Source organism: Peromyscus eremicus, chromosome 9, assembly GCF_949786415.1.
Source record: "Peromyscus eremicus chromosome 9, PerEre_H2_v1, whole genome shotgun sequence".
Classification (NCBI taxonomy): Eukaryota; Metazoa; Chordata; class Mammalia; order Rodentia; family Cricetidae; genus Peromyscus; species Peromyscus eremicus.
Genome location: NC_081425.1, coordinates 35,942,170 through 35,967,310, shown reverse-complemented (window position 1 = coordinate 35,967,310; position 25,141 = coordinate 35,942,170). Strand labels below are relative to the sequence as shown.

At 39.0% G+C, this 25,141-nt stretch overlaps 1 protein-coding gene across 1 annotated transcript in view; it reads right to left on the bottom strand.

Annotated features, from left to right (window-relative positions):
- The window catches only part of Diaph3 (diaphanous related formin 3), a 242,421-nt gene extending 217,785 nt beyond the window's left edge, over positions 1 to 24,636 (bottom strand). The window contains 4 exon segments of the mRNA XM_059274292.1: positions 1,090 to 1,194; positions 22,150 to 22,326; positions 23,717 to 23,820; positions 24,480 to 24,636. Coding sequence (XP_059130275.1) covers positions 1,090 to 1,194; positions 22,150 to 22,326; positions 23,717 to 23,820; positions 24,480 to 24,636 — 543 coding nt within the window.
- Positions 24,637 to 25,141: the final 505 nt, after the last annotated feature.

Genomic DNA, 25,141 nt, shown 5'->3' with positions numbered 1-25,141 from the left:
TCTGCCTTAGGTTAAAGTATCCTGTAAAAATCAGTGGGATAAGAAACTTCTTTCTAATCCCATTACAAATTCAGCCAAGATCACCCTCTATTGCCTTTCACTTCATGGCTGACCTCCTGTCACAGTTCTAAGTTGTCAGCTTAAGCCACTTGGGAGAGAGGGAGCTTTACTTGAGGAAGTATTTTTATCAGATAGGCCTGTGGGCTTGTCTGTATGGTATTTTTTTTTTTAATATTGTTAATAGATGGCAGAAGAACCAATCCACTGTGGGCAATATCATACTTGAGTACTTGGGCCTGGGCTGAATAAGAAAGCAGGCTGAGCAAGCCCCGGAGAGCAAGCCAGTAAGCAGCATCCCTCCATGGTCTCTGCTTCAAGGACCTTGCCCCCAGGTTCCTGCCTTAGAACTTGTAAGCTGAAAAAACCCTTTCCACCCTACGTTGGTTATGGTGTTTTATTACAGCAAAAACAAAGTAAATTAGAACACTTCCATGTTATATTTTTCATCCAAGCCCCATTTTTCACAACTTCTATCAAGCTCATGTGTTTTTCAGTGAAGTAAATGCAACAGATTCTGTAGGCCAATCAGTTTCTTAGACACTTTGTCACTATTTCCGCTCCTTTTCAGGTTTCCCTGGAAAAATGGTGACTATGGGGAGATACAATGTTCTTTTCAATACTTACATTTGTAAGGTAGTACAAGATGATCTTACCCATAGGAACATGCACACTATGGAAATGATTATTGTGAATCCTAACTTAGATGGGTGGAGGAAAATCTGTCTCCAAGAGATCTGTAGTACAAATACGATCCCCATGTATAAATAACACTGGAAATCAATGACCATCCTAATTCACTAGCAGTGAGACTGCACAAAACCCAAAACCAAACCACTCCCCTAAAAAAAATTTCAGAGAATAATATGGGAAATATCTGAAGCTAATTTATTATAATACTTGTTTCTAATTAGGCATTCAAAAGCCTTCTGATTGCAGTTTTGCACCAGCTCAAGCACTTCATTAGACAAATGCATTGTTTTCCACACTACATGTTGCAGCATTATTTTTCAACCTGACAGCTTTACTTACTGTCTTAGAAGCAGTATTAATGTACTGCATCACCATTTCTTTTTTGATACTGAAGTCCTTTTCCCGCAATGGTGCCTTTTTATCTTCATTTAAATTCATATCTTCCTGGAAAACACAATTAAAATGCCTGATTTTAGAATCTAAGTAGAGCAGCAGTTCGACATACACTCTATGAAACAGAAAAATCAATAATTTGTGACTAAAGCAGCATTAATTGTTTTGGAATGATTTCCACATGGTTCTGCCTGAAGGAAGGAGAGCTGGGTAGACAGAAAGCATTCTAGATCATTTAACAGGTAAAACACTTACCAGAAAAGCTTAAATTCACAGTAGGCTATTAAAATTATATTCACATCACTATAGATAATTAGACAGTTGCAGATTTCTGCCTTTCATAAGGTCATTAGGATTCAAAATTTCAATATATTTATTTATTTTACAACAGCTGCACCTGAAGCTATCTTGTACTGTTTTAAAGAGATAATCTGCATGCTACAAAAATAAAAAGTAAATAAGCCACCACCTTCCAGGATAGCTACAAGCACATGCATAATACCAAATACCTAATACTAATGCAAGAAAATGCCATAACAGTCTATGGTTTTAATCCTATCTATCCCTATCAAAAAATATTAAGTAGTTAATTTACTGAATGATCTAAATAACATAAAGGTTGAATTTCTGAATGAATACAAGTAGTTAATTTACTGAATGATCTAAATAACATAAAGGTTGAATTTCTGAATGAATACAAGAGTTTGTGAATTGGAAGAAGATAAAAGTCTACAATTTCTCAAAGAGACTAAGCATCCTATACTTTGCTATAAGACTAATTATGACTAATAATCCAAGTAGCCACATAAGCATATGAACTCCATAAATTGCTTAAGAGGTTGTGTGGTAAAAGATGGGAGGCTGAGGTAAGACAAAAGGGCTGGTGAAGAAGGACAGCATCAATAATTTCCTCAGGACCATAGGCTCAGGGTACACGTAAGATGATTCGTAAAACAACTGCATGTATATAAATTCCAGAACTACTACAAATGAATACATAATAATCAGAACTTCAAATCACCTATGCAATCCAGCAAACTAAATTTCTCCCAAGAATGATACATTCCTTCTTCAAACAATGAAGATCATTCATTTATCTGACACAAAACAATTCTAGCGTGTTACAATAACAATTTCTTTCATTTTATCTCAATAGAAATATTTACAATGGACAGGCATGTTGAGCACTAGGGAGGTTGAGGTAGGAGGATCATGAGATCAAGGTCAGCTTAGACTATACATAAAGACCCTGTAGAAAGGAAGAAAAGGAAAGAGGTAAGAAATTTTGAGATCTTAGAACATCCACTTTGACAGACTGACAAGAGGAAGTAGTTAGCAATGCGCCTTCTTGACCTAGTTAGAAGTAGCCAGGGTAAGTAATAGTTAATTTGCTTCCTTTCCCCCCCCTCTAAGCTAGTATTTCTCAATAGGCTTTACCCTCCCTCACTTATGATTTGAGGGCCAGCAAGATGGCTCAGAGTCTTGCTGCCAAGCCTGACAACCTGAGTTTGAGTTCAATGATTCACATGGTGGAGAGAAGTGACTACCACTCTCCACACATGCATCCATGTACACATAAGCACACACATATATGTATGTATGTATATATATGGAAAAAAATTTAAATTTTTGGAATTCCTGGGGACACTTGATTGTGGAAGTGACAGGGAGGCTGATATCACTCAAAAAGACAAAAGAAACATTCCTCAGTCGATCCTAAAGAACATAAAAAGGAGGTTGAAGGAAAGAGATGCCCCTTTAAAAGACAGCTAAGTTTGTAATGGAGCTTGCTGTGCAAACCTAGAGACCTGTATTCCATCCCTGTGTAAAAGAGGCCATAGAGTTGTCCTCTGATCTCCACAAGAACTCTGTGGTTTCAATGAGGATGGCCTCCATTGGCTGACAGATTTGAATGCTTGGTCACCAGAGAGTGGCACTATTTGAAAGGATTAGGAAGTGTGGTCTTGTTGGAGGAAGTAAGTGGGCTTTGAGGTTTCAAAAACCCATGGAGTCCCTCTCTCTTCCTCTCTTCCCTCTGTCTTCTCATCTGGATGTAGAACTCTCAGCTACTTCTCTAGCTCCATGTCTGACTATATGCTGCCAAGATCCCCACCATGATGATAACAGACTAAACCTCTGAAACTGTAAGCAAAGCCCCAATCAAATGCTTCCGTTTATACAAGTTGCCTTGGTCATGGTGTCTCTTCATAGTAATAGAACACTGACTAAGACACAGATCATACACACACACACACACACACACACAGAGAGAGAGAGAGAGAGAGAGAGAGAGAGAGAGAGAGAGAGACAATGACTACGACAATGATGAAAGAAATTATCGAATTCAGGCTCTAATCAATGGGATTAGAAACAAAATAAAAACCTGAAAGTAATATGTAAACTCACATAGTAAGTAGTATTACATGGGTTTAATGTACATTAAATAACCCAGAAATTAACTATCATAGGATATAGTTGCACTGCCTTTTTCAAGTTCTATCAACATAGTGCTTTGTTCCAGAATTATAGCACATGGATAACAAAAGAGCACACCAGCAATAAAGAAGATATTTGTGGAGTGCCTTGAATGGTCAGGCCAACTGACTCTATTAAAATGCATGTTACATGGTACACTATGGCATTATACCGAATTCTTAATTATGAACAGAGGTAACTCATTTTTATCTATAGAAAACTTCACTGGCCATAAGTCAGGCATAAAAAGACAAGTAGTGTATGTTGTCACTCATAAGTGGAAGGTAAAAGAGTTGATCTCCGAGGACATATATAGTAGAACAGTGCATTGCCAGAGGCTCGTAAAGATAGAGGGAAGAAAGAGAGCTGGTTAGAGGTATAAAATATATTAAGTTCTAACATTCTACAGCACAGCTGGATGACCAATTCCTTATCTACTTACATTTTTAAAATGAAAAAGGATTCAAGTGTTTCTAACACAAAGAAATGATAAATGGTTGAAGTTACAGATATGTTAATTTCCTTGTTTTTATCATTGCACAGTGGATATATGTTGTGAATTCACACTGGAACTCATGACTATGTACAATATTAAGTGACAATTAAACATAAAAAGAACTACACTGGAAGAAAGAGATGGAGTTGGGGAATAATTGCTATAAAAAGTAGGGAGACCTAGAAGCATCTATGATCTGTATTAAATTACAACAGCAAATTAAAATACTTAATAGGCACAGAATACTAAGAAACAATAATTTACTGGTTGAGCTGAAATCAAAATAAAATTTCAAAATATAGTTGAATAAAAAAAAAAAAAAAAAAAGCCACTGCTTTCTTTTCAAAGAGGTGTTAGCAGATGACATTTGTCCATGACTAAGAATGGTTGTCATAGCTGGTAAGCACTATAGCGTGTCTGGGAGGGCATTTCTTGAATAAACTGGCCACTTGAATCAATAGACTTAAGATTCACACTCATCCAATGGGGCAATCAGTTGAGGGTCTAGAACATCAAAAGGTAAAGGAAAGGTGAATTTATTCTATCAAATGGGTACCCTTCTTTCCTGATCTTGGCTCTACAGCTTCCAGCTCTGGAAGTTGGGCCCATGTGCACTCTAGTTCCACACTCCAGGTTCTCAGGGACTGGGCCTTGCACTGAGAACCACTGTGTACCCTGTGCTGGGAATGAGGCTTCATAATCCTTTAAGACAATTCCCTTAATAAAGACCCTCCCAGATGCCAATCTAGACATTAGTATTCCCACTGGCTCAGCTGTCTCCAGAGACTCTTACCTTGTGCACAATTAAACTAGTGTTGGGCAGTTCCCACTGATTTCCTCTGGTAACTATGGCAACTCTCTTATTTAAGTGTGGCAGTCATCTTCCTGAGAAATTAGAGATGACAGAATCCCAATGTCCTATTTGGTTAAAGGAAGAAGGGGATAGAGGAAGAACATCGGAAGAATACAGCACCCCTAGGCATACGACTACACCTAACAAATTATTATTCTCTATATATCCAGAAGGAAAGTGCATTGCAAAGAAAAAACAAGGCGGGATGGAGAAATAAATAATCATATGGAAGTACATAATGCAAGACTTTTAAAATAGATTTTTATCTATAGAAAACAGTGTTAACAAGAAAAACTCCTGAAGCAATTGCACACAGCATTGAGAAGTAATAAAGTCCCCGAAAAAACACATAGGAAAATTTGTCCTAGAAAATTATTATTAAATGTTGCAATTCCAGAGAGATTAGGCCTCTCAGAAGACTATCCGCAAAACTAAGCATGGTAAGACTGGGAAAGACAGAATGAACAAGACATCAATTTTCGTATTTCTTAGTTCATATTCTCTCAAAATAATCAAGTCTCCATCTTCTTAGCTGAGCTGGCATAGAGACAGAGAATAGCAGATGACCCAACAGTGGATTATGTGGACAATCCCAGGAGAAGGGAAGAGGGAAACAAAATGACGTCAACTGTGAAGGACCACTTCAATCTAAACTGCAACCCAATCTGGAGGGACTACCTGGAGAAGCCAGCCTCAACACCATCCACTCGGCCAGCCCTAGGAGTTAGGACTGGGGGGCGGGGGGGGGGGGGAGGGCGGGGGGGGAGATACCTGAAAAACATAACAATAAGTCATTTGGGGGACCCTATCACCTCAGGTACACACTAGCCACCCTGGAGAAAGATAGATGGGGGTATGGGGAGCATCAACCAGAACCACTGTGACATCTAAAATTAATTTCCTTCATTAAAATGAGGTTTCTAGTATACCTAAAAAATTAAAAAGAACTTGTATAGATTGCCTAAATGAGCAATATAAATCATTATGAATTAACTGATTCTTCCTTCCAATTTAATATGTGATACTTTCTACACTGTAAATAAAGGCAAAAAATGATAAATAACTACAGGTCTTTTTACAGCCCCAATATGGCAGCTTACTTCAATGTGTTATTTCATCAAATATATATTATAGATAAAAGTATTGAATAGAAACTGCACAGAAGACATAATCATAAAGCTGATAAGTAATTTGCTACAACTATATAAAACTACTGTTAATAAAAAGAAAAATAGTAACTTTACAAAAGAGAAACCCTGAAGACTCCATTTTCCATAATAGGCCAGGCTAAGACCACCACAGACATCAATATGATATATCCCCTGATAATGAAATATTGAGAAAGATACATCAACTCTATGATATTCCTCCCAGAGCATTTCTCAATCTAATTATGGGAAAGGACATAGGAGAAAAGAAAATCAGACAAACTCAGATTGAGACCACTCTACAAAATAAGGAGGATTCTTCAAAGTGTCAGTTATAAAAGATAAGGGGACCTGTCACTGAATGGAACAGACATGGGGACAAGATGCAAACTGTGACTGGATCCTGGACATGAAAGAGGGGTGACTGGAAATCCAGTCTATAGCTTAGTTAGCAGCTCTATCAATGTTCATTTCATGGATCTTTAATAAGTGTCCAAATATTACAGAAGATACTGACACAAGGAAATGCTGACTGAAGGACCTATAAGAACTCTCGACTATTTATGTAATTCTAAAGTAGTTTAATAACAGATTTTAATGAACAATTCAGAAAAACTGGTGGGGGTGTGGAACAGCCTTCATTTTAAAAAGAAAAGAACAATTTTTAAATCCTCTAAAATTATCAAACTGAACATGATCTGGCTGGGTGGAAGGAAGAAATAAAGACAAACCCAAAGGCTAGTGAGAAGACTTCAAACACAGGTAACCAAACTCCATTCACAACTCAGGGGCCAGGCACCCCTTCAGACTTTTCCCAAGTACAAGGCCTAAGGTTACTACCAGTTACTACTACTTATGACTTAAGTCTGCTCTGTGAGCTATGCATGTGGCCCCTTCCCCAAGCAACCTTTCCACAAAAGACTATTCAAACTTCTTTGATCTTAAATAAGAAACAAATGGCTAAGTCAGGCCCCATGTTAAACATTAATAAGCACCATTTTATTTTTGAGATAATCCTTCTATTGATGAAGTTTGGGGGAATTCTTCCAGTTGACTGTAATCCTGCAACTTGGACCTGAACTCTCATCTGTCTAGTCTGCTGTGTTTGTTTCCATACTTTTGTCTCCATATAAAGTCCATTTCCTGAGGTTCAATACTATATGACCCACACTTATCCTGCTAGCACCCCATGCTGACACCTGCAGCACATGCCTTGGCATCACCCACAAGGGCCCTGATGTCACTGGCTTTCTTGCCACCAGCCAACTTCACTTTCACTCTCCTCACTCCCTTCCTCAGGGTCACAGCTGGTCCTTTTCATCATCTAAAAGCTGCCCTCCCTCAAATCCAGCTCCACACTCCTACCCCTGACCTCAATCTTCCATTTTACAAGGTTGCTTGCTTGCAAACCTTTTCCTTTTTCCCAATGAAATCTCCACTCCAGTACTTTGTCTCCATGCAGACCAACTCTTCCATCAATTATTTCTACATTCATTAGAATTCCCACTTGTTGATGACCCACACCACACCACCTGCAAGGGAGAGCGGGCCCCTAGGGCATGGGCCTAGGAGAGCTGACCGACCCCACATCTTGCCTGAGGGACGAGATCCAAGTGGCCCAGACCAACCAGCTCAGCTACCACTCAAACCCACATCCTGGGCCTTCAATTGGCCCACCCTAACATCTCCCACATCTATAATCTGCTGGAGCGTGTAAAGGGAATGGTCCTACGGTAGGATAACCACAGGATCTCCAGGACTCAAGGCAACAGCAGGATGTGTGAGAGGAGTCTCAGTGAGGGTCCAATAATGATGGTATGCCAGAGCAATTGAACCAAACTAATGATTCACAGCAATGAACATTTTGTGGGTGGAGCTGACTGAACAAAAGGGTATACTGTGTGACACACCGCAGGACCCAATGCCACCAGGATGAATAAAGAGGTGTTGGAAAGATGGAGGAGCAGGGTGGTTTGCTTGTGTATGTTTTGTTTTGTTTTTCATTGATTTGGGAGGGTTCTTTGGAGAGTATGCTGCAGGGGTAAGGAGAGGATATGAATTCCTTTTCCCAAATCTTAGGTCCACATATTTAACACTTTTGCTTTACTCCATGTGACTTCCTTTTGCAGCTTACAGATCAGTTGTTGTTTTGTTTTGTTTTTAATGCAATTTGCTGCGTATTTCACAATGGATAGTCCTCACTGAACACTTTTTAAATGCACAGATGAAACTTCCCACACAGAATTTTCCAATCCTAGTTTACAACAATCATGCCATGAGGGTAAATTCTGGAACATGGAGCTGGAGCCGATATATTTGCAGGCCTAGCCTAGAGCACTAAGCAACTGCTACTTCTAGAAGACTCTCAAGTGCCTTCAGACAAGACTGAAATAGCTTCAACCACAAAGTCAGCTCTTGAAGCCGTGCTGTAAAGAGGATAGGCTGAAATTCATCATGCCTGCAAAGGAGCATTGTAGAAGCACCCAGAACCTGAGTGACATGCAATCAAGGTCAGCTGATTGTGGCTGAGCACTGTCCCACAGCACCTGTACAGGGTGAAAGAGGCTGAGACTCCTCCCAAAAGTCACTAAGTTAGTGACTTGCCTGGTGCTATGTACTATGTACACCCGAGGGAAGAAATACGCCTTCTACTTTTTACAAAGGAACTGAATGGACTGGGACAGGCCAGCCTGGAGACCAGGTCAAAGACTTCCTCCATCAATTGGATGAGGCCAGAGGGTCCTATATGCCAAAACTTCACCATTTTTACTACTGCTTTTAGACACACTAACTCCATCACATGCTGATAAAATATTGGCACAAACTAAATATTTCGACACTATCTTCAGCAAAACTGAGAAACAAAAAGATGTAAACTTAATATATGAGCATATTTAGACAGTAAAGAGCAATTGAGTAGAGAATGGCAACCAGAGAGTGGGCATTTTTTCAACTGAATTACAAATGTTAGACTCAATATTTTCATTCATGAATGTAGATTTTACAAGACAGCACATTCATTAAATTTACATACATCAAGTTGAGTGGGATAGTTAACACCATGGAGAGTCAGATTAAATTTAAAATGATTGACTATTTGAGCACTGGGCAAATACATACAAGCAGCTAGCTGAAGATGGTCAGGTGTGAGGAACTTCTGCCAGAATGCAAAATAAGCACTTGCTAGGCAGAGGCATGGCAACAGTCACAAAAATGGATACTGGAAAGACATTATTATCATTGATCGATACATTTGTAGGAATCAATGAGAACACTGGAGGATAAACATGAACACAGCAACAGCAAACCAAACACTAATTCTTCAGTCAAGGATATCACTGGATTTCAATAGTGTTTGTGTGTTGTTTCAGGGGTTGAAGCCAAGATAATCATTCTTCCTTACAAAGTGTTTATTAGTTTCATATCACTACAGCTACAAACTGGTTAAACATCTCAAGAAGAGGTACTCATGACACCCTAATTATCTGTCTTGGGACTATGAAGTTTAACATGCTAAAAGCATAATTTTACCCAAATATCTTCAAAAAATACAATTCTATTCTTAAGCACATTTGTATTTCTCTTCCACATCATGCAGTATCAAAGGGTCATTTTTAGTGTTTACCTCCATACTGAGGTATGTTTTCACTACCATGAATAGCTTTCATGCAAACTGGAAAAATAAGACTCCATGGCCTTATTCCAATACTAAGTAGATCTATCTATCTTTGGCAATACAATAACTTTTATGTTTAGATTGGGTTTAGATATAAATAGAAAAGTGAAAGAGAAACCCCAGCCAGAATCTGAGCTGCAGAGATGACTCAGTCATTGAAGCGCTTGCTACACTGCATGAGGACCTGAGTCAGATCGCCAGCACCCATGTCAGAAGACAGGCATCGTGTCGTGGGCATAGAACCACAGCACAGAAAAATCAAAAGACTGGAGGATCCCTGAGGCTCACCGGCCTGAAAACAGCAAGACTCCAGGTCCCAGACAGAAATTCTATCTCTAATAATAAGATAGGTGCCTCCTACATACTGACATCTGACTTCCACATAGACACAAGCACGCATGCACCCATACACAGGCACACCTTCAGATATACGTACATTAAAATGAAATATGAAATAAAATGGAATGGAAATGCTAGCAAGAATCTACAACTTAGAATTAACTTTATTACTACTTTACTATATCCAGCTGTTAGTACATAAAGTTATAAACAAGCTTTTTCTTTTGTCTATCAATTTTAAATTTATGTGAACAGTGTAATCCAGTGGTTCTCAATCTGTGGGTTGGGGATCACCACAACATGAGGAACTGTATTAAAGGGTGCCAGCATTAAGAAGGTTGAGAACCACTGTAGTTTACACTGTAAACTATCTCAATTAAAAAATAAAATCCAAATTGTCTTCATGTCAATATCAAGGATCAATAAAGAAAAATTAAGCAACACTTTTATTTTATATTCTCTAATTTTAGTAGAACAAACAAGAAGTGTAATGAGCATTTAAGGTGGTTCCCAAGCGTGATTTACTAGCCAGAACTATCAAGGATATTCAGAATCACTCACCAGAACAGACACCCATTACATAATCCTTTGGGTAAAAGCGCCACTATTGATTAAAAACTGTCTCATTCACTTACTTTGAAACTTTTATAAACACTGGGCATTTCCTCATAAATTACATTACACAATTAAACAGTCACTTAACCTCAGACACCAAGGCTGACTTTACCACAGGACAAAACTGACACAGAGAAGGAGGTCTTTGCAGATGTACAAGAATTCTCTTGCAGACTCCCAAGAGGACGGGCATCACACATTTAAATATTACCATAATACTTATCCTCTCAAAGTACCTCTGTATGACCATTCTGTTGGTACCACAAACTGCCACCAAGTTTCCTAAGCCATTCACTTTCTCAAGGTAACAGCTGAGCACCGCTATTATGCCCTGGCACAAGCAAATCATGAATCAATCTGATAGACTGCTACACACACACACACACACACACACACACACACACACACACACACACACCCTACTGCCTCCTCTCCCTCCTCATGTCTGGATTTTATTTCAACCACTCTTAAGCTGCCATTACTTCGGTTTTTGATTTCTACCCAACTGAGAGGCACAAGGGTGACAACTTACAGATTAGACAAAGACAAAGCATTCCCACAGAACCTCTCCCACAGTATCTAGTAATCATAAATAAACCTGGTGGGTTGTAAGAAATAAAGCATGCTTATAATATAAAAATGGCTGTGCAAAGGAAACTATTATTTGATAGAACTGCTGATAGGAACGTACAGCAAGTAAATACAGGTTGAGTGCAAAGAGGTCTTTGCAGGTTCTTTTTATTAAAAGTCCTGTGACCCTCAGAACAGGCATTCATTTACCTGACTAAAGGAATAGCTATGAGTTGATTCATTAGCACCAAGAATAAAAATGAAAGTGGTGTTACTGTGTACCCACAGACTGACTATGCCAATCCTCTTCCTGTTGTAAGAAACCACTGCATCATTCTCGGGTTCTTAGTATCATTAATAAAAGAACTTTAAATCCATTTAACATGGATTCAGAAGAAAATCTGAGGACAATTTTGTTAGAGTCTGAGAGAAAAACTAAGCACAAGCCATCTGTAATCTTGGCTGCTTCCTGGAGGAGGCAGATGGAGAAGAAAGCCACGCCTTCCTTAGGCAGGTTCAGCAAAAGTCAGCAAGCAGCACTGTTGAGAAGAGGAGGGCTCTGAAGAAAAGGAGTAAGGAAGCCTTCCCTTGCTTTGCTGTGTTACTGAGAGAAGCCTAATTCTTTCTTCCTCCTGTCCTTTTACCTGTCGTCACACACTGGCCCCATCCTCGCACTCTGTCCCTGGAACTCTGGCTTCCTGTCTGTCTTTGGAGCAGCTCATCCTGCTGCCATCTCGCTGCAGTGCCATCTCGCTGCAGTGCCATCTGTAGCTGCAGTGCCATCTGTAGCTGCAGTGCCATCTGTAGCTGCAGTGCCATCTCGCTGCAGTGCCGTCTCGCTGCAGTGCCGTCTCGCTGCAGTGCCGTCTCGCTGCAGTGCCATCTGTAGCTGCAGTGCCATCTCGCTGCAGTGCCATCTGTAGCTGCAGTGCCATCTGTAGCTGCAGTGCCATCTCGCTGCAGTGCCATCTGTAGCTGCAGTGCCGTCTCGCTGCAGTGCCATCTGTAGCTGCAGTGCCATCTCGCTGCAGTGCCATCATCTGTAGCTGCAGTGCCAACTTCCTGTCTATCTTTGGAGCAGCTCATCCTGCTGCCATCTCGCTGCAGTGCCGTCTCGCTGCAGTGCCGTCTCGCTGCAGTGCCGTCTCGCTGCAGTGCCGTCTCGCTGCAGTGCCGTCTCGCTGCAGTGCCGTCTCGCTGCAGTGCCGTCTCGCTGCAGTGCCGTCTCGCTGCAGTGCCATCTCGCTACAGTGCCATCTGTAGCTGCTTGCCAACTTCCATGGCCTGCTTCCTTCTGCCCTGACTTAAAAGGCACAGCAGGCGATCTCTCTTTCCTTCTTCATCTCCCCGCTCCGGGCATCTGCCAAGACTTACAGCTTGTCTACTTCGGGGTTCCTCTCTCAAACTCTAATAAAACTGTCCTCATACCCCCTTCCAATCCCATTTAAAATTAGTTTATTAATGAGATTTCAAAACCAAAGGAGGGAAGCCAAGTTCCATGGTGGCATTTAGAATCTAAAACATGACTCTGATCAAAAGTTTGGAGAAGTGATCTATTCCACACATGTATGTGTATGTATCATAGCTACTCATTTAATCCGTACTGGAGAAGAGATTCCAGCATGGACTTCATTGACAGGCCAGTCTAGTGAGGGATGGGGAAATCTAAGTAGAATACACAATGGGTGGGAGAACACAGAGAAGACCTCTACCTAGATACCTAGAGTGTCTTAGGATGGGAAAAAGAGATACCAGTGCTGTCTCCACAGAAGACAGGGGAAAAAAAAATAGGTTATCATTGGATTAGCCCAGGATGGTCCTCTTTTTAAGAACAGAGTTAAGATTTGAGACTGCAGGACACATTGTTGTTGGGTAAACAGAGATTTTCAGTAAAGAACAGCTTCTAGCTACCTCAGGTTATTTTAAAAGTTAAGAATAAAGTCACAGCTGTAAAAAAAAAAAAAATTCTCAACAGTCAAGACAATTTACAGCCTTTTATTACACAAATCTACTCAGTGCAAAGAACTAAATAAAGAACGAGAAAAACAACTGTTATAATCCATAGATATTCTAATTGAACACACAAAAAATATGAAATAACCTATAACAATAAAAACTAATAAGAGTCCAGAAGTTACTGACTACCAAAGTCAATAAACAAAATTATTTTATAAAGATGATTGTTACTATTTTAAAATTAGTACATGTATATTACCAATAAGCCTAGGAATGAATAATAAAATGCATTTTAGGAAGGCACAGTATGTTTTTATTGCTCAGAAACAGAAAACTTAAATATAAAATGCCTACATGTTGGAAAATTCAAAAAGGTGTCCATTTTATTCAAATTAGAAAAGAAATTCATATAATTCCAATGAAGAACCCATAATGTTTAAAGTAGTATTTGACTGATTTTAGAATTATTGCAGAAGCTGCAAATGCCAAGAATAAGAAAAGTGATGGTAAGGCAAAGGGGTCGTCTTAGATACAGCTAAGAGTTACAGTCATTAACACAGCAGATAATCCTGCTCAGGTTGCACATCTTTAATCCCAGCTCTGGGGAGGCAGAGCCAAGTGGACCACTGTGATTTAGAGGCCAACCTGGCCTACATAGCTACTTCAAGACCATTAGAGCTACACGGTGAGACCTAGTCTTTAGAGAAAGAGGCAGGTGGTGGGGGAGGCAAAGTAAAATAAATAATGTAGAACTAGACTAACTAATGAATCAAATCACACCACACTCTATGCAGTAACTAATCCACAACACTGGAGGATTACAGATAACAGGAAAGAATAGACAACTCAGTAAACAGTGCTATACAGATGCAATTCTAGTATTTCAAAATAAATATTTCTTCAATAATATATACATTAACATTGAAATCTATTTCTATACTTTAAAATGCCAACAAATGTGAAATAACAAGCCTCAGGCTAAGATAAAATTTCTGCATTTCATGTAAACTGGGCATGAGATTATTCATAAGTTATGACAAATGAAACAAATTAGTATGAAGACAAAAACCCAACAAGAAAAGAACTGCCGGGCGGTGGTGGCGCACGCCTTTAATCCCAGCACTCGGAAGGCAGAGCCAGGCGGATCTCTGTGAGTTCGAGGCCAGCCTGGACTACCAAGTGAGTTCCAGGAAAGGCGCAAAACTACACAGAGAAACCCTGTCTCGAAAAACCAAAAAAGAAAAAAAGGAAAAAAAAAAAAGAAAAGAACCAAATGACATAAGCTGGAAATTCACAAAACAGTAGACCCGAGAAAAATATGCACGTGAAAAATATTCAATTAACTTCTGATCAGGGAAAAGACATCATGTAAAGTGAGGAGTTCTGCGGACAGCTGACAGGCTTACCAAACTTCAAGTCTTATAACACCAGTGCAAACTGAGGGACAGTCTGCACATAAACCAGAATGGAAGGAATCTTCAAATGTGTCAAAAATATGAGGGAAAAAATGAAACATGATAGCCAAATATCTTACACAATTCAGGACTAGATTATTTTGTTATAACAAAAATTATCGGTACTATTAGTAAAAAAAAAAAAATCATGTCTATAAATTAACTCATAAAAATTGAATTCTAAATTGGTCTTGTAGTCCAGGGTGGTTTTGAACTCACAGAGATCCAGATGGATCTCTGCCTCCCAAGTGCTAGGATTAAAGGTGTGTGCCACCACTGCCTGGCTTCTATGTTTAATCTAGTGGCTTGTTCTGTTCTCTGATCTTCAGGCAAATTTATTAGGGTACATAATATTTCACGACAGTTGCTCAGTGCTCTTTCTGATGTGGATAGTTGTATTTTGGTTATGAACTAGTATGCACCTATTTGTAGAAAATATACATTAACGTACTAAAGGACTATGGGGCATTGAATCAGTAACTTATCAAATAGTTCACAGATAAGATTAGTGCTTACTATACAGAAAACTACAGACAAAAAAATGAAAATGAAAACTACTGAGTTAAAAGTATTGTTCATTTCTAGAAAAAAAAGGAAAAATATAATTATGGTGATATTTTATTTGTGTTGAAATGTGATTTTATTTGTATGTTAATAAAGTTGCTAATCAGAGCTAAGAGCAAGACATTAAGCAGAAGTCTGGTAGTGGTAGCACACGCCCTTAATCCTATCACAGGCAGGCAGAATCTTGTGTGTTCAAGGACATAGCCAGCATGGAGACACACGTCTTTAATCTCAGTACCAACCACAGAGACCTGGAGAGGTCTGTATAGACAGGAAGTCATGTGGTTGGGTTTACAGCCAATGAGAAGGCAGAACAGAAAGTCAATAAAAAGGCAGGACACAGGAAGAAGGCCTCTCTCTCTCAGGGGAAGAGACAGCAGCAAGTGGTAATATAAGGTGGTCTTAGCTCTTGGCTACTGCTCGATCTCTGGGCTTTTATCTCTTTATTTGGCTCTGTGTTTCTTATTTAATAAGACCGTTTAGAATTACATCTACATATAATTTTGGAAGCAGTACACAAAAGGACTTCAATTTTGTCTATGGTGGTTTTCACTGCATTATTTTCTATACTGTTTCTTATGTTGAAACATTTTACAATTAGGAAAATATCACTCAACAAAAGTAGATTTACATCTCCATTATATATTGAATACTGTTTCCAACATAAATGTAATACCTTAAGTATCTTTCTCATTTCCCTTCAATAAAAACGCCAATATATGTGTTAGACAGGAGATCACCTAAGCTCTATTGCCAGGAGACACTTCAAGTATAAGCTTTAGAGATGGTGTATTTTACAAATGTGTTTTTTCCTAGTTCTTCTATGCTATGACAAAGCCCGATTAATATCTGCCCAGAAAGTGATTACAGCATCTCTATTAATATGTAAGTCTCTGAAGCACCTTTACTAGACTGTTTTCTTCTGCAAAATTCTAGAGAGGATTTCTAGAATTTAATTATTGACAGAATGATTCTGTTATCACTGGCACTCACTTAATGCATGTTGATGATGGCATCCTGATACATGACCTGTCTTACACAGTGCTCATCCTCTCAACAGTAAACATGAGAAAATGAAAAAAGATGAATGCATGAAAAATCTCTTTCACTTTTTTAATATTTCTGTATTAGTGGGCAGAATAGCAATTACAGCTAACCTCCATCTACCCTAACAATCTAAAGCAGAGAAACATAAAATATCTTTTAAAAAAATCTTAGAAGTCACCAGGCTTGGTACTCGCCTTTAACTGTACCCTGGGGACAGAGGCAGATGGATCTCAGTGGGTTTGAGACCAGGCTGTACCATAGCAACTCTAGGCCAGCAAAGACTACATGGTGTCACAATGTCTCTTGTTTGGAATTCTGATACTAGATGGTAAATCTAGTAGAGGGACAGATATCCAAATAATAAAGGACAAATCTGCAAGGCACTCATGTATCACAGCTCAGGAGAGTTGAGTAGTAGTGAAGGTTTTAAAGAATGTTTGCACTGAAACATGAAATGTGAGAGTTTTCAAATAGAAGCATGATGAGACAAATGGAAGAGGTCATTGTAATTGCCCCACAAGAGGTACTACAGGAGAAGAGAAATACAGACAGAGAGAACAAGGCCAGAGAAGTCAATCAATATGGACCAATGGGATCAAGGATGATCCAGGCTGCAGTGAGTTTTCCAGAGAGGGAACTAAAAAAGGAACTGGAATTTGATGTCATGTTTTAAGGAATGTGGTGTATTCCATTTCTAGTATGTTGAGATTTGACATCTTTTAGATAGCTAATTTTAGCTTCTCTTCTGTAGAAGGCATATGGGAGATATTATACAACATGAACAGCTCCAATGCTGCAGGAAGAGTGTAAAGAAAACCAAAGGATATAAAGATAAGACAGGAGAGACAGATGCAACAGTAAGGAAAAAGGGGACAGATGGAAGAGAAGATTCAGGAAGACTAGACAGAGACGATATAAATCAGGACCAGTAAAGAGGCACCACTCTGCCCACAGCAAAAATAGAAATCAATGTCACAGATTCTTTAGAAGATTTATTATTAAAAATCCATTTACAATCAGAGAAGTGCATAACCAAAAGGAAAGGGTGCAAGATAGTAAACTGTTATAAAAACATAGAGTAAAACTATTCTCTGCAGAAGGTAGAGTATGCTAATTTGAATAAAATTAAGAACATATTGGCCTTCCATTAACAGAATATAAATACCAGGTAGATTCAGAACTGAACCATCTACTGACTACATCCAAATGGTAAATGCAGTAGAACAGACTCAGAAGATGGGGGGAAGGGGAGCCACACAAAAGACAGTGATCAAAGACATGGGAACAGTGGATGACATCAGAGGAAAACAGAGCCAGAGCCACAATACCAGGGAAAGTGTCAGCATTTGCAATTTTCTATGCCTATGGTATGCATCATGGGCACCCACAAAGAAGCCCACCACCCTAATCCCTATACTGCATGAAAAGGGGGACTACACCTATATATAATAAAAGCAATGAATCTCAAAACAAGGAGAATTTCTTGTTCTGTCTGGGTGAGCCTGGACTAACACGAACTATTGAAGCAGACCATATTCAGTGATGTACCCAAAAGAAAGGCCTCCAAAAACTGAGTGCCCTGCCACTAATAAGGAAAGGGGACCTCAGTCTCACAACTGCAAGGAACAAGATTCTGCCAACGATCTGAATGAGTGGTAAGGGAACACGACAGCTGACACTAGCTTAAACCTCATGAAGCCTACAGAACCAGGATGGACTTCCAATCTATATAATCATAGCATCTGTATTGTTTCAAGTCCAGAGAGATTTGTTTCAGCAGCAATATACCAGAAGCTAAGATAATCCCATAGGATACCAATGACAGGTTATAAATAATCAAAGCAGCAAGTTCTTGGTCCTCCACTCCAGTCTAAGCCTACAGAGGACAGATTCATTCTAGGTAAGTAAGAAAAGCTAGGAAGGGTAATAGAGGGAAACTATACCCCTACCTCTAGCACCTATGGGCATGTCTAAATGGAGTAAGTTTGCAATGTGAAGAAAGATAAGCTTTCTCTTCATGATGGTAAATTATATATAGTAAACTAGGCATTTTTATTATTTGAAGACAAGGGGGAAAATTCAAAGGGCTAAATCTAAGAGGCCATGCCTGTAATAAGCACGTCACTTTCAGTTGTACCTATTGAATTCATGGTGTTCAAAAAGCCAGTTTCATTACAAACAATAAAAGAGTTTAAGAGTATTCATTAAAGTTGATTTCAGATATCAAGGCTCTATGTATATACAATGCTGAGTCCATAAGAAACCAAGATGGGCTTTCAGTATATACCAAAACATAAATAAGGGTTGGGGGAAGCTCTTTGGCAGTTTAGCCAAGGCTGAGGGAGATGGCTTAACAAGTAAGGGTATTTGACACCAAGCCTAACAACCTGAGTTCAATCCCTAGAGCCCACATGGCAGACAGAGAAGTGACTTCACCAAGTTGTCCACATACATACACGCACACAAATAAAGAAACGTAAAAATTTAACAGTATAACTAAAACTTCACGGCTGCTTTAGAAACTAGACCATTATGAGACCAAGAAAATCAATTCTCTAAGCAAAAATAAAATGTTGAAGTATTACACTATACTTTGCATTCATTAAATAATCAAGTCAGTAATATTTCAGAGGACTATCTTGAGGAAGAAAAACAAGTGTTCTTCAAAATAAAGTTGCTACTTCTTATACAAATTAAATACTTTCCATAATTGGTAAATAGGAATAATTGTTTTTAAAATTCCACAATTGTGACACAAAGACTCTCCATATAAATTTTAAATATGATGAAACCTTTGCAAGCACAAATGCCAAAAGGTTAGCACAGCTGATTATTAAATGTTCCTGCGAGGAGGATTTCTGTTAATAAAAAGTTATTCTCAGCCACAAATGAGACATCTTTATCTCCTTCCTCCACTCAAAGCTCAAGACACAGAAAGGTCCTAAGGGTCAGAAGAATGGGAGGACCTAGGCAAAACAGTGTCTTCTGGACATGAAAGGACCGATGCACTCATCAACTCAGCAGTTGTGGTTGACTGCACAGAGCTATACAAGATCAAGCCAGTCCATTTCAGCAAGGAGGGAGGAGAGGGTCATCTGGCTGCTAGGGGAAGGAGAATGACAGTTTTAAGGATATGGACCCTGGTAGATTGAGCATTCTCAATGTTCCAGTAGATAAGCAACACAAATTGAACTCAGTGAATAATATACACATTGTGTCGTTATCGTAAATATAAATATTTTGTGTGTACATATATGTATAGATACATAGGTATATATAGATATATGATGGCATGAAATAGGGAAGGGGGACAGCAGTGGGGTGGATCTGGAATTATAGGGAGGGCTGAGGGTGAATATGATCAAAATACATTGTATGCATATTTGAAACTCACAAAGAATAAAGAGTCTACACAATGTATATTTTAAAATACTATAGATCAAGTCCAGTGTAAGTCAGCTTTCTCCACAGACATAAAATCAACTTTAAATTGTAAACAAACAATGGTGCCCAGAAAATGTTTCTAACTCTCATTTACAGAAGGCAAGAGACACTTCCTCAGTCCCTTCAGCTCTCAGCTTCAGAGTCAAGAGCAGGTTTTGCATTCAAAGTATTCTAATATAATCAAGGATTCAGAAAGAGGACAGATTCTGTTCTGTATGTTTGGAAGAGAGCTTAGGAATGACTCATCCTTCGCAGATTAACAGCCCCAACAAAGCAACACTTCCACTCTACTTCTGCTGAATAAAATAAAGGTTCGATTGAAAAGACCTATTACCAAGCAGACCTGCCTAAGATTTAATAAGTGATCTGGCCCAGTTACCCATCAAGTATCCAGAATCACTTCAAACTGTCAAGATCCAACTTACCTGAACATACTTCCCCGTTACTGTAAGTGATCCCAGCAGTCACGAAAAGAACAGTAAAAACTATATTCAGTATTTCTTGGATGGTTGTCCTTTCAACTAACTGCATGTAATCATAAAATGTGTTCTCCGTAATGTTTAACAGCAATAGGCTGCTGTCTCTACTTACTGAGATGGTACTCACAGTTATAATTTAAAACGAGAATTTTAATGTAGTTAGAAGAGCCATAATAGTACCATTCCAAAGTTTCACAGGTAATTAAGGTACATGTTTGGTGCATTGAAGGAAAGGGTCCTCTGCCACCGCAAGCCTGCAAAGGTCATACTGAAGAGAACTACCTTCACACAAGCCTCATTACTGGTGGCAGAGGCTGGCAAAAAGAGGTTTCTTTGTCCTTGGCCAAGATTAGAGCAGCTCATAGTGTCAACAGGGAAGGAATTCTAAATGTGTAGGTAAAAAACAAAACTAACACTTCATTAGGAGCTGGTATAATAGTGATGAGTTTCCCAAGTCTAGAGTTCATGAAAATCAAGTAATAAACATTAAAAATATATTTTGAATCACTGGTACTTATTAAAAATTCTATAAAGAGCCGGGCGGTGGTGGTGCACGCCTTTAATCCCAGCACTCGGGAGGCAGAGCCAGGCGGATCTCTGTGAGTTCGAGGCCAGCCTGGGCTACCAAGTGAGTTCCAGGAAAGGCGCAAAGCTACACAGAGAAACCCTGTCTCGAAAAACCAAAAAAAAAAAAAAAAAAAAAAAAAATTCTATAAAGACAAACTTGGCTTTTATTCTTTCTGGAGTCTTTCTGATACTCTAGGTGTTAACACTAGACCAAATACTTGTGTTTAAAAAAAAAAAAAAAAAAGGAAGGCAGTATTATACAAATACAACACTCCTGCTGAACAAATGTAGAAGAGCTATTAATAATCTCCAAATTTCAAATACACATTAGACCCTAAACTAATAAGCAAATGCAGTATTTCTCTAAAAATGGGTAAAGCTGCCAAAACTCACAGACAAAAGAACAGACATACACAGAAAGCGTTAATGATTTGGAAATACACACAATACCCCAGCAGGGCTTAGAAAATCCTTTCCTAATTTTTTATTTTTCCGATCTAACTTTTCTGACCTCTCCCTGGTCCCAGAAGGTATTGGGAGCCTGCCTCACTCTACCATTTGCTTCCTGTTAGGTCCTCCATAGCAAGAGACTGCCCTTCCATCTGCCTGTCCAAATCCTAAGTGCCACCTGGCCTCGGCTGACTTTCTCTGCAAATTTCTGGAAAAGACCGTAATATGCTACCTGCTATATTTTCCTTGAAGCTAATTAGGTATCTTAAAAACTAAAGTAGTTTCTTCCTACACTGAACTTATAGAGAACTGAATTGTTAAACACTACCTTCCGGCATTTCGTATGTAATTTTTCAAATATTTTTTTGAATCCTAATAGATATGAAACTTGAAAGTAGCAACCATATAAATAAAAATCAATTTATATATATATATATAAAATCAGCATCCATTAGAAGTAAATGTTTTGAACATATTTAACATACATGGATTCCTGATCAAATCAGCTCATTTAGATTAAAAGCCAGAGGGTGAATCTGTCAGGAAGTCACAGTTAAAGACCAAATGAAGACGGCACCAAAGGACACCATGTGTCTCTACGAGAAAAGGCATAGCACAAAGAGAGCAGGTTCAGTTCTACTGACCCAGTGATAGAGTGCCATTACTAACATGGCTACACTGCTAGCTGGGAACGGAATAAACAAGGACAAAGAAACAACCCGGGACACTCGATGACAAGAGAGCACTGCAACCATCTGAAGAGCAAATGAACTTGATCGCAATCTAGTCAAAAGAAAAGGATGCCACTTGATATTCCAGTTCTTAATAGATTCTGAATAAAACGGAAAACCAAAAAAGAATCAAAACGCTTACCATCATCTTCTCGAAGAGTTTTAAGACTTCGTTCTCAGACAGCGGCTTTGGAATGTTTTCCATTGTCTCGGAAGACACTGATGAGCGACTGCTGCTTCCAGACGCAGTCTTCAGATTGGGAAGAGGGGGGCGCTCTTTCTTGCTCCCTGGAATTCTTATGCTGGCAAATTTGTCCAGCTATGAAGAAATATAAAATAGCAAACAAGTCAATATCTCCTCATGCATCAACACTTATCTAGTTCCAAAAACAAGTAAAAAACACAGGGCCAATCACATTGTCACTGATTCATCAAATGACAGTCGCAATCAGAAGCTTCAAAATTAACAGTATTTAACACTGAAAGGTTCCAGCAGGAATTCTATTTCAAGGCAGAAGGGAAATCACATAACTTCAAGAGTCTTTCAGATTTTAAAAGTCACAGAATTTCACATTAAAGATTCTGGTGCCAGATGACCTATGTTTTATAGATAAGCAAACTGAACAGTCTCCCAAAAGCAAGTCAGCTAGCAGTTATGGCGCCAACTGTTACTTCTTGCCCTGCAAGCCAGCCCCTACCCTTGTCCAGTGCCCTCTTGAAGACTGTGCCCTAGCAGGGGACAAAGAAGGGCACAACAGCCATGGGTTAGGAATTTAAATTTTGAACTGTAATGCCTGATAACATCCCTTTGTGCTCATGCCAGTCTACATCTGAACTTTCTGGATATCTAAAGAGTAGGGCCTTAATACAGCTAAATTTTTGTTGTAACAGAATGTCTTCTCTAACAAGATCAAATAGCTGACTGCTAATTGAAAACATGTTAATATTAGTCTAGAAAGCTGATTTATCATTCATTCAAAATTGTCCTCACAAAGAACCTTCAAGACCCATAAAACTTTCAAAAATCAAAAGGGCAAAAAAAGGCTTCAAGAATATAAGGTTATTTAAAGCATAACCACTGATTATGTAAATTTCTCAACATTGCTATTAATATAAACCTATTGTTTTCACTATAACATAGATAGGGGACCAACAAGATTGGCTCAGTAGGTAAAGGCACTGGCCAACAATGATGATCTGAGTGGGACCAATCCACCTACATACACAAATAAATAAATGATTAAAAATGTATGGATTAATGAAGTGCAGTAGACATTACAGTAGTACTAACTATATATGGTTACTGAGTTCAATGTTTAGTTCATTAGCTGTATAGCCAAACTTCAAGTGTTCAAGGGTCATATGTAGTTAGTAGCTACCACACTGGTAAAAACCACATTTAGAATATTTCTATTATTGCAGAAAGCTCTATTAAAAGAGCTGGTAGAACCATTAAAGAAATCTGACAACTAGAAATCTTTATTTTTAAATTCCAGTTCAATTATGGTATTATTTAATTCACTAAAGAAATAGGTCAATTAATGAAATGTAAAAATAATATTTACATTCAAAATAGGCCTCTGAATTGTCTGTGAAAATATTGTCTAGGGAAAATATTATGCACTGTACTTCAACAGTCTACTTGACATGAGCTAAAGTTCTAAGACTAAGTTAACTGCTGCAAAACTGAGGAAGTAGTTACAATATACCATTGTTCTCATCCCACAAACAAGCCACAAAAGCTGCAAAATGACAGTTGCTGTGTTTTCAACTAATCTGACAGCTGAAGACACAGAAAGGAAAGAGGCGTTACCTGGAGGGGGAGGGAACAGAGAAACAAGGAGAGTAGAGAGATTACAGGGGAACTGGGCTTGTACAAATGGTTTTTCATGTCAACATGCCCTTGATACTCCATAACACAGTGTTCTCATTGTACCAGGTACTACAAACAACAAAAGAGAATACATATCTAACCTCAGCAAGGTCCTAGTGACATTCTTGTGTTTGTTTCATTTCACCAGTACTTCAAAGTTGAATGAAAATATTCCTCTAAACTAGGAGGACTTGTTGTCTGTCTCCCCACTTCTGGGAATGGAGTTCAACATCTTATGTATCACTCTAGGGATAAGCCTTGTCCTGTCCTGAGCCTTACATCAAGGTGTATAACTCAAGCTGAATGTAGCATTAAGTAATTGAAATAAGGTTTGGAAAATATTCCTTCAAAGAAAAACAGAAGGTGAGGGCATAAAAAATGAAATGCTAATAAGCAGCATAAGCACTGTCTTCATGACCATTAGTTTTAGTTCACAAAAATATCCTTGTTGTCCTCCCTCATGAGTCAGGGATACGGAAACAAATAGCAGTTGAGTGTTCAGTGACATACTTATTACTACATGGCTGTTGGCTGAGTGATTAGAAAGCCGTAAGTTCTCTCAAAAAGCCCCAGAGGACAAATCTGCCACTAACTCTTACCAATTCTTAGCCACATCTGCAGCAGGGCAAAGGTTGGCCAAAGCAGAAGCTGAGTGACATCCTTCCTGAGGCACAAAAGGCTTTCGGCAATTGCAAACTGTCCTCCTATGACATAGACCAGGGAAAGACCTGAGTGAATTGTCCATGACACACCCATGCCTTGAAAGGATCATGATAGCTGCTATTTGAAGACTAAGTGCAGCTCACCAGGTCAAGGTTTCCTGGAGAAAGAGAGAGCAAACTGGAACTAGTAACAAAGGACAACTCAGCATTAACCCCCAAAATGGGCATCAGATTTAAAACAAAGAGCTACCCCAGAATTTTGAAATTTGCTAGTTCAGTGGTAAAGTCAAAAACTAGACTGCCAGGGGCCGGGGCACTTGCTGCACAAGCAAGAGGATCAGAGTTAAAATCACCAGTATCCACACAGAAAGCCAGGTGTTGTTTTAGGGATGCTGGTAAACCCAGCTGCTCGAGGTTGTTAGGCAAGTGGGTACAGGAGGTCATTGGGACTTGCCAGCCCTCAGCATAACACTAGGTTCAGTGAAAGACACAGTCACTAAGAATAAGCGAAGCCTCGAGATGCCTACCAGTTAAAAGAGTATACTGCTAAAAGAAAGAAAGAAAGAAAGAAAGAAAGAAAGAAAGAAAGAAAGAAAGAA